At 47.9% G+C, this 10,374-nt stretch overlaps 1 protein-coding gene across 2 annotated transcripts; it reads right to left on the bottom strand.

The window, feature by feature from the left end:
- Positions 1 to 349: 349 nt before the first annotated feature.
- Positions 350 to 10,172, bottom strand: thbs1a (thrombospondin 1a). Of its 2 annotated transcripts, none has more exons than XM_084682318.1 (22): positions 10,011 to 10,172; positions 9,795 to 9,873; positions 9,100 to 9,659; positions 8,876 to 8,954; positions 8,692 to 8,781; positions 8,467 to 8,576; positions 7,548 to 7,673; positions 6,844 to 6,940; positions 6,509 to 6,682; positions 6,234 to 6,410; positions 5,968 to 6,141; positions 5,546 to 5,826; positions 5,214 to 5,432; positions 4,729 to 4,836; positions 4,242 to 4,401; positions 4,030 to 4,148; positions 3,422 to 3,656; positions 2,980 to 3,207; positions 2,598 to 2,869; positions 2,394 to 2,491; positions 2,162 to 2,301; positions 350 to 2,052 (listed from the first exon to the last, which is right to left on the bottom strand). In XM_084682318.1, the coding sequence occupies exons 2-22, from the start codon at positions 9,856 to 9,858 to the stop codon at positions 2,045 to 2,047; spliced, it is 3,519 nt and encodes a 1,172-aa protein (XP_084538444.1). In that variant the 5' UTR covers positions 9,859 to 9,873; positions 10,011 to 10,172; the 3' UTR covers positions 350 to 2,044. The 2 variants fall into 2 exon arrangements, with proteins under 2 accessions (XP_084538444.1, XP_084538452.1); XM_084682326.1 differs by having other exon boundaries at positions 8,692 to 8,778.
- Positions 10,173 to 10,374: the final 202 nt, after the last annotated feature.

Raw genomic sequence — 10,374 nt, 5'->3', positions numbered from 1 at the left:
CTACATAACGAACATCAGGCTTGTAGGACCCTCGCTACATAACGAACATCAGGCTTGTAGGACCCTCGCTCCATAACGAACATCAGGCTTGGAGGACCCTCGCTACATAACGAACATCAGGCTTGTAGGACCCTCGCTACATAACGAACATCAGGCTTGTAGGACCCTCGCTACATAACGAACATCAGGCTTGTAGGACCCTCGCTCCATAACAAACATCAGGCTTGTAGGACCCTCGCTACATAACGAACATCAGGCTCAGACGGATTAAGCTACTCATTCACACAGTCAGTGTTGAACTGACCATTTACCTGCGCCAAGCAATCCTGTTCAGGACAAGCAGTACCAGTCGTTTTCACCTGATGTGTTTATTATTCGGTTGACATAACAAAATAAATGATAGGAATATAAACGGCATGTTGTGGGTAAGAAAAGGGAAAACATTTTCTTAGAAGCATCACTAATATAAAAAAGTATAAAACAAAACAAAAACCAAAGACATCCTCATGTCAGTGTGCAAACAAGTTTATACAGACAGAAACACTTCCATGGGTCAAGTTTCTTGATAAATTACTTAAATAGCATATATCTACACATGAAGACCTCTTAACATGAAACAAACATAACAATAATTTATCCATTACAAATGCACAGGACATACATAAAGCACAACAAATTTAAGTGTTTTTCTTACTTTGGGAATATTTTCTTCTACAAAAATATCTTATATACAGCAAAAAAACTGAAAACATTATTGCACTACAGTTGTGCAAAAATAACCAAAATAAGCCAACCACTGATCCTCTGCTGCTAAAAAGATATTCGTCTCGTTTGTGTCAATCAGAAAAATAATGAGGTAATATTTGTATGTAGAGGGTTAACTTTTTCCTATTCAAAACTATACACACATGCTCAATCACGCTGGCCATGCATACTGTGCAGAAACATGATTTCTTAAAAAGTGACTTTTAGTTTACTTGTTGTCTTGGTCGGATTTGAGTGAGAGGTTCCACCGTGCTTTGAGAGGACCCCTGGTGTAAAGATTCCAGTTGCTTGGACGGGATTGCAAATACGTATGACAGAGATGAATGAGGGAGCCTCATCTAGGGATCACCTGTGAATACTCTCAGATGGTAACAAACTAAATAAATAATAACTTATGTACAACAAGAGTCCTCTCATGGCAGCTCAGACTGGCCTTCTGTTTACATCCCGGTACACGTCTTATATTCTGGGGTAAAAGCGGTTGTTCCCAAAGTATGTCTGCAGTGTTGTCTGCAGGAGATTCAACACTGGCTCTGGCTCTTGCTGTTTTTGTCTTGTCCTGAGATAGCACTTGACTGGCCTACTTCTTACAAAGCTGAACTGCAGGAGTCGTATGGGAGTCCCACAATGCAAACCTATTCAAGGTTAAAGCGAATACAGATGAATGGGGGGATAAAAGTAAATCTTATTTAAAATGGTCTACAACCTCTAGACAAAGGGAGTTCTATAAAAAGTCTCTTCCTGGGCAACACACACGCAGATAACATTCAGTCTTTCTGATAGTAACATCAGTCCACATCCTGTCCAGGGTCCCTTAGTTCCTTCAGGGGCCTTCTCTGGCCATCTAAAGATCTCCCTCTGCTTTCTTCATATTGAAACAAGTCTCTGAGTCCACAGCAGATCTACTGAAAATGCTTTAAAAATATAGACAAATGCTTTCCCCTTTGGACACGCATCGGGAGAGGAGGGTAACGGCAGCTATTTCAGAAGTGCACAGCAATCTGTGGCCCTCAGCTGTGCAGCTCAAGCAAGTGTGAAGCTCTGCAAAGTGGGAGCTGCCGGTTTCTTCATCTAATGATGGAGTAGTGGTTGAGCTGTCACCCAGCAGTCAGTTCACCAAGTCCTGAGGTCCATCGACCTTGCCTCCACTCACACGCTCTCCATTCCACCAATGTGCACTTCGCAAGGAAAGAGTAATATAGATATGGTCCCAGGGAAAACATTACATATTTATATTGAAACAGACATACATTCTTCTGAGAGCCTCACTCTGATCCCATTATGTATCTGAGGGGCAAAAAGGAGGGAAGAAACATTCAGTTAAAATTCAAACTCAAGTGGAATAAGTATACTTCTGAGACGTACGTTATTTGTTTGTAAGTATGTAGCGTCTCACCTCTGCATTCGTATTTGAGATCTGAGAAGTACACCATCTCTTGTGAGAAGACATACAGGCCCAGTCTTCCACCTGCGTACGTCTTGTCGTACAGATTACCGGAATCAGCCATGATTCTCTTCCCCTCATACATCACAACTCTAAAAGGATGAAGAAATCCTGTTAGCCCATCAGCTCACTACAGCTAGCGTCAGCTCTCTTATTGTGATTTCAGTTTGAGCTGTCGCCTCACCTGATGAGTCCGGTCTTGGGCCTGTGAATCAGGTGCCACCTGTAGGCAGTGTAGTCCTTCCAGCCGATGTTCTTGGGGTCGTGCCATAATGTACGCACCTGTAAAAACCAATCAAAACATATGATAAGAAACTGCCTTTTCTTCCTTCTCTAACACGCATCTTCTAGTCTTCAGACCGACCGCAGGTTTCTGAACTGAGCTCACCTGTCCTGCAGTGTCTCCAGTGTGCCACAGGGCGTTCCTCAGGTGCTCTCCTGGGCCGGTGGTGGAGTTGACCACCTTGATGGACAGACCAGAGTAGCCCTGAGCCCTGGTAGGTGTGTGGGACCAGTAGGTCTGGGTGATCTGCTTCCAGGTGGCAGCGTAGAACCTGGAGCTGGACTGGTAGCCAAACACAAAGCCTGCGTAGTCGTCGTCTCTGTCCGTGTTTATGAAGAAGGTTCCGCTGAAGTCCACTGCATTGAACTCATCGTAACCTGAGCAGCAAACAAAACATGTTAGAGCTTGAACGGTTCGTCACACAGGAAGTGACAGACTTGTGTGTTTCATTAGTTCTCTCATTGATGTTTATTGGTGCTGTACTCACCAACGGCAATGCCAGGGTCACAGTTGACTGTCTGGACCAGCTCCTTGCCCTGGTGGCGGACCACCCAGTTGGGGTCAATCTGAGAAGTGCCCTTGGGGTCCAGAGGTACCATCTGGAACCTGCGGAAGTCTGTTTCTGAGATGGCAAAGTTCTCAGGGCACACATCGTAGATGTCCAGCACGTTGTCTTGGTCAAAGTCATCTTTGCAAATATCACCACGACCATCCCCTGAAACATGGAGTGAAAGCACAGTTAGAAAGGAAGACTAAGGAGCAGATGGATAACATCAAGAAGGACCTCCACTCTGTACTCTATTGGGCTGCACTACTTTTCAGCTACAGTTACCTCTCTGCTGTAATGTTCTCATGAGTTACTCTGTACACAGTACGTCCATTTATTAGCACCAGTGAGACTGCTGTGAATCCTGGAGACAGTGACTCACCATCAGAGTCCAGCTGGTCAGGGTTGAAGGCCAGCCTGCAGTTGTCCTTGTCATCAGGAATGCCATCATTGTCGTCATCGTGGTCACAGGCGTCACCCTTGCCGTCTTTGTCGTGGTCGGCCTGGTTGGCGTTGGGGATGTAGGGACAGTTGTCCAAGTTGTTCTGGTGACCATCCTCGTCAATGTCTTGGTTGCTGTCGCACTTGTCTCCCACGAGGTCCGAGTCCGAGTCAATCTGTAGGAGACAAGAATTTCTTTAGAGTTCCGACAAGGCACATTCTCACACGATGAAACACTTGTTGCTTCCTTCAGAAAATAAATCTCATCACTCTCAACATGAGCTAGTCGCCCTCCAAGCTCTTAAATGAAACCCGTTGTCTTCAGGTATGCTAGCTATGTCTCCACAAACAAGGTTTCTGTGTCCTTGGACCTTGGCAAGACTACACACATGCATTCATATCTGTTCCAAAGCTGGGATGAATAGGTGGAAGGGTGCATTACACTCATTCCTCCTCCAGCTTTAACATTCCTCCCTTTCTCTGAGTGGCCCCACAGGTGTGCAGGGACTTCTCTCCTGTGTTCCTGAGGGCTGCTGTGGGCATGGTTACCTGGTCAGGGTTGTGCTCGAGAGGACAGTTGTCGCAGTGGTCTCCGACGCCATCAAAATCACTGTCTCTCTGATCCACGTTGTACACATAGGGACAGTTGTCCTTCTCGTTCAGAATACCTATCAAATGAAAACACAGGCGTAACATTTAAAACAAATGTAAAACTTTAAAACATTTCTAGAGTGCCAGGATGCAGGTGTGTCTTGTCTCACCGTCCCCATCAATGTCCACGGCGCAGGCATCCCCTTCCCCGTTGCTGTCCGTGTCTATCTGGTCAGGGTTGCTCTCAAACACACAGTTATCACAGCGGTCACCGACATCATCGCGGTCCGCGTCATACTGGGCAGGGTTGTACACCATGGGGCAGTTGTCCTACAACCACAAGACACATTACAACTTCAGTATTGACGGTGTAAGTGTACGAGCAAAACACTTTCAATGTTGCTAGTATTTGCACACTACTAGTCTTAGCTTTCTCAATGCACGTTATGAAAGTGTGTGAATTTGAGGCTATGTTCTGAAGCTGCGTTCTGCATTCTGCTATTTATATGCTGCTGGCTGTCTCCCGAACTGTCCCACTCTCTGGTCAGATGAGCAGAGGGCAGCATTCCTGCAGCCCAGATGAATGAGGTCTAGTTGCTGTGTTTGGTCCCCCTATGGAGAAGCAGATCTAGACTAGAGTCTAGAGGATTGTCTCACCCTGTCATCAGGAATCCCATCGTTGTCATCATCGTGGTCGCAGGCATCCCCAAGGCCATCTTTGTCGTGGTCTTCCTGTCCAGAGTTGGGCAGGTTGGGACAGTTATCCTGTGGAGGAACAAAGGAGCAGTTAAACACACCATAATAACGCTGTAGAGCTGAGATATGCTGACATGTGTAATCATGGGCCTGTAGCTATCTCCTGCCTACCTTCTTGCAGTGGTAGGTATGTGTATTCATGGGCCTGTAGCTATCTCCTGTCTACCTTCTTGCAGTGGTAGGTATGTGTATTCATGGGCCTGTAGCTATCTCCTGTCTACCTTCTTACAGTGGTAGGTATGTGTATTCATGGGCCTGTGGCTATCTCCTGCCTACCTTCTTGCAGTGGTAGGTATGTGTATTCATGGGCCTGTAGCTATCTCCTGCCTACCTTCTTGCAGTGGTAGGTATGTGTATTCATGGGCCTGTAGCTATCTCCTGCCTACCTTCTTGCAGTGGTAGGTGGCGTTCTCCACACAGAGCAGGTCCGTGTTGGGCCATCCATCCAGGTCTGAGTCTTCTCCACAGATGTATCCGTTCCCTGCGTAGCCCGGCCGGCATTCACAGCGGAACATGGTCTCAGAGAAGAGACCCAGGTAGATGCAGTTGGCGTTCTTGTTGCAGTCGTGGCTACCGTCCTTGCAAGGGTTACGAGGAGTGCAAACCTAGAAGGAGAGGCTGGGTTAGTTTAGAAGGTGAATCACTGGCATGGTTGAACTGCATTTTATTTGTACAGCATTCCCCAGCTGGCAGCTAGGCAGCTTGCAGCTAGGCCCACCTGCTTCTCTGCGGTGGCTTGCTCCACTCCTCTGCCGTAGGGCTGAGGGCCAGAGTAGCGTGCGGGGCAGGGCAGGCAGTGGTAGCCAGGCTGTGTGTTCTCACAGCGGTGGATGCCGTTCTGAACGTAGCACGCATCAGGAACCTCCTGGCACTCGTCGATGTCCTGGCAGGTGATGCCGTCCCCAGTGTAGCCCACCGGGCACCTCCCACACCTCCATGTGCCGTCTGGGAAGCTGGTGCACTTGGACCCAGCAAAGCAGGGGTTGGAGAGACAGCCATCTACCAACAGAAACATACACGTTATTAGTCTTAATGATTAATTAACTTTTGAATTTGGATTGTTATTAGGAAGTCATTCGGGAAATATAATATGTGTACAATTATTTCAGAGTGAGTCATATCAGGTCAGTGTGTTCTTACCGACAGGGCAGTCCTCTTTGTTGCACACTTGGGACATCTTGCCATCACCAACACAATCTTTTCCTCCAAATTTAGGGGCGGGATCGGTGCAGAGACGCTTCCGATTCTGAACCCCTCCCCCGCAGGTGATGGAGCAGGTGTCCCACAGCGACCAGGGTCCCCAGCCACCGTTGACTAGAGGGCCGGGGCGAAGGGAGAGATGTGAGTTGACATGCCTCCATACAGACAGACAGTCTTCATGCCGGTCTTCACACACAGCTACTTACCAGGACAAGGGGACTTCTGGCAGGGTTCAGTCTGGCGTCCCTCGCCCTGGCAGTCCATGCCTCCCATCTGGGGCGTGGGGGAGTTGCAGAGTCGAATGCGAGTGACGACTCCCTCTCCGCAGGTGACCGAGCAGGATGACCAGGGGGACCAGTGGCTCCAGCCGCCGTCCTGCTTGACTGCAGACCACACATCATCGTCAGTTCACATGCAACAATGACCCAGGAACAGGGGAACAGCAGCAGTGAGAGGAGAGGCGGCCGGAGGAGCTACTCACAGCGTTTGTCACACTCCTGAGGGTAGCAGTCTCTCGTCTGGACGGACGTGCCCTCACAGTTGCTATTGATGCGATCGCAGGAGCGTCCTCGCTGCTGGATGCCCCTCCCACAGGACACGGAGCAGTGTGTCCACTGGGACCAGGGGGACCAGCCGTCCTCAGCAAAGTCACTCGCTGTGAGGGGACATGCCACGAGAGGGTTACTATCTATAAGCTTACAGACGTCTAGTTGGTGTTCTATTAAAGCTCTCAGATTTAGATTTGTTTGGCAGTTGTCTGCTCTTTGGCAGTAGCTGTGTGGTCGTTGGCCGGGCAGGCGGGTGGGCGGGACCTACGTGTTCCGCAGCGAGGGCAGCACTCCCCGTCAGGCACGGTGGCGTTGGTGCAGGGGATCAGAGGGCAGGAGATCTTGCGGCAAATGGTGGCAGAGTTCTGTACGGAGAAACAGCAGGGTCAAGATGATGTTTGTCACTTGTACAGACAAATATCTGCTGAACTTCTCATTACTCAAAAGCAGTGTTGTGCCTGAACTAATTGGCGTGTTTGGGAACAATGAGATGATCTCTGTCTCTCTGTTCACCTGCTCTGGGGTATGGTGAGGGGAGCTGCTCTGGGGTATGGTGAGGGGAGCTGCTCTGGGGTATGGTGAGGGGAGCTGCTCTGGGGTATGGTGAGGGGAGCTGGGAGTCTGACAGGATGTCAGGGTTAGGGTTACCTGACAACCAGGAAGCCTGACGACCAGACCAATTAGGAAGCATTCCTGAAAGCTCGCCAATTATGTAATCATTAAAACACCCGTAGACACTATTTAGAGAGAGTGGAGTAAGGAATGCTGCTTTCTAGGGTCCACGTGTCCCTGCTGTTAACTGGTGGGCTGACAGGAAGGTGATGGCTCTTTTTACCACTAAGCTACAGAAGCTCATGTCAGCATAAACACAAGAGCCCTTTATGACCTGAGGAGACTCTGAGGCAGGCAGCACTGTGCTGGTTGTGGGACTGCCTGGCAGGTGTGTGTTCAGGAGACACTGATGACATGTACCTGGCAGGTGCACTCGGTGCAGCCATCCACAGTCCACTCGTCCTTGTCCTTGTGAACGATGCCGTTGTGGAGGCAGACTCCACTGTGGATCGTCATCTGGTTCATGAGCAGATTGCTATCCTCCGACTGCCAGGGACAAAAAGCAGGAAGGAAAACAGACAGGGGAGAGAGAGAGAGAGAGAGAGAGAGAGAGAGAGAGAGAGAGAGAGAGAGAGAGAGAGAGAGAGAGAGAGAGAGAGAGAGAGAGAGAGAGAGAGAGAGAGAGAGAGAGAGAGAGAGAGAGAGAGAGAGAGAGAGAGAGAGAGAGAGAGAGAGAGAGAGAGAGAGAGAGAGAGAGAGAGAGAGAGAGAGAGAGAGAGAGAGAGAGAGAGAGAGAGAGAGAGAGAGAGAGAGAGAGAGAGAGAGAGAGAGAGAGAGAGAGAGAGAGAGAGAGAGAGAGAGAGAGAGAGAGAGAGAGAGAGAGAGAGAGAGAGAGAGAGAGAGAGAGAGAGAGAGAGAGAGAGAGAGAGAGAGAGAGAGAGAGAGAGACAGAGAGAGAGTTGTTTTCAGACATTAGAATGGAAAATGTTTCTGTTGCCAAGAAAGAATGAATCACCTAGTAACTTTGTAGTGAAAAGATAGCTAACTTCTACTGGAGCAATGCTAATCAAACGACAGCCAAAGATATTAGTGTGTATTCACATGGGGCCCATCAGGGGTTTGGCAAGGACTAAAGTACAGGGACAAGTGGCTTTGTGTGACTGAGCAGACAAAATGAAAGAGAGAAGAGAGAGAGGAGGGAGTGAGGGAGGAGAGAGGGATGAAAGAGAGAGGAAGAGACGGGAGAGAGGGAGGAGAGCGAGGGAGGAGAGAGAGAGAGGGAGGAGAGAGAGAGGGAGGAGAGATGAGAGGGAGAGAAGAGTTGGCTGTAGGTCCTCACCACTCTGCGGAGCTCGTTCGACAGCTGCTTGACAACCACGCCGAGTCCCTTGAGTTCCTTAAACATGCCGGCAAGATCCTCACAGGAAAACCCACAGACAGACTGCAGATCTGGAGAGCAGGAAGGAGAGAAGTCAGTTTAACCCTCAGGTTCATACCAGACACCAGACACCAGACACCAGCAGCACAGCCTGGCTGTGTCACATCGAGGAGCAGGGAGTCTCACCTTTGGTCTTGTGACCCGTGTATTCAGTTCTGATGGCAGGACTGGAGCCGTTTACTGGGTTGTCCAGGGTCATGACGTCAGTCAGTACTGCTGTGGGCGGAGGAGGGCAAGACAGAACATTTGCTTCTGGTTTTCTAGTACACTAACAAGAGGTAGTCATTGTACTTAGTTCAGGGGTACTTACAACCACTCTGGCATCCCTTGTTCCTCAGGACGGTTTCTAGGGTGGTCCCAAACACAAAGCGCACGTTCTGGAGAACTCCCTGAACAAATACAAATTCCGTTTAAAACGTATGGCAGATTAAATCTGGATCCCATACATTTCTTGATTATTATGAATACCAAATCAAAGTATCCTATGGTCGTAATGAAATAGTTTTAAGAAAGTGTAGGCTGTGAAAAATGTACCATGAATCTGTCTTTAACTGCTCCTTTTCCGATCCTCAAACGGGCTACATCGGTGACCTCGGGAGAGAGGACCTTGTAGATTGGCACGTCCATCTCCGAAATATTAATATCTTCGCAGCCAACAAAAAGTTGCGCACGATCGTCCTGGATGAACAAGGTGATATTCTTCCATTGTCCGGTGGCTAAATCGGCATCCTCGATAGACACAACCTGTTGCTGATTCATGGTGGAATAAACCACGTCCAAAGTGTTCGCTTTGCCGTTGGAAATGATTTCGAAAATTGGTCCAGTGCCGTCATTCTTCTCAATAGTCAGAAGACTGCCTCTGGTTTTCTTCGACTGCTTGAAGTTGACGAGTAAAATAAATCCCCTCTCGGCTTGAATGGAATCTATGAGGTCCCTGAAGGAGGCGTCTGGCACCTGGGGGATCAGGTCTGCGTTGAGGATCTTGTACGCGGGACTGTACGGATCTGCGCCTTTCACCAAGCTCACTCCATTGTGCCTCTTGTGTACTCGCGCAAGTTCGAATAGGTCGTATACGCTGTTATCATCTCCGCTTTCTGAAGGGAGAAATAACAACGATTGTCTATGGCAACTTCAAATTTGAGATAACAAAGTCAAGAGAAAAACAATTAGAATTGTTTTCCAGTATTGACAATGATTGATCATGAATTCCCCAAATAGTTCAAACTCACCTGCCACTCTGCTGCCTTCACAATTCCAGAGCATCAACAGCAGAAAAATCCCTGTCAGTTTCATCTTGCTCTCAGATGCCTTGGTTTAAGTAAATAAAGAAACATCCGATAAATTATTTTAAAATAGACTACAGTTTATCTGGAAGAAAGAAATGAACGAAAAATGTATTCAAGACAAAGAAAATAGTCTACAATACATTTAAAGGATTCACATACCTTAATATATTAGAAAATAGTTCAGAATAAATCAAAGCAGGAGTCCTGACTTGTAACGCGTCTTCTTTGTCAATTCTTCAAGAAACTCCTAGTCACTTGTATATTAAACAGTTCTAATAGGCCTGTTGGTGGAATACTCTTCAGGGTAGTTCTGTCTTTATTCCGATGCTAAGACTATTCTACCAACTCTGTGTAAGTGCTATTTAAATCTTTTCATAACATTCCTGAAACCCGTCTCCTCCAATCAGAACGCGAGAGGAGAAAGGGACGAACTTATTTCCTTACCTCACAGTCCGAGTAATATCCGAGACAGACACAGGAAAAAAATGCATTCCAGAGCTGAGTTTCCATCAGCGGAGAAATA

The sequence above is a fragment of the Hypomesus nipponensis genome, chromosome 3 (genome assembly GCF_054491055.1).
Source record: "Hypomesus nipponensis isolate SF chromosome 3, ASM5449105v1, whole genome shotgun sequence".
NCBI classification, from domain to species: Eukaryota; Metazoa; Chordata; class Actinopteri; order Osmeriformes; family Osmeridae; genus Hypomesus; species Hypomesus nipponensis.
Note: the sequence above shows the minus strand (reverse complement) of the source record. Positions and strands in the feature narration are given on the sequence as shown.

Coding starts and splice junctions, on each gene's coding strand:
- thbs1a (XM_084682318.1), bottom strand. CDS start 9,858: ATGAAACTGACAGGGATTTTTCTGCTGTTGATGCTCTGGAATTGTGAA. Junction 9,660..9,794: donor TGAAGGCAGCAGAGTGGCAG/GTGAGTTTGAAC, acceptor TTCTCCCTTCAG/AAAGCGGAGATGATAACAGC. Junction 4,402..4,728: donor ATGGGATTCCTGATGACAGG/GTGAGACAATCC, acceptor TTGTGGTTGTAG/GACAACTGCCCCATGGTGTA.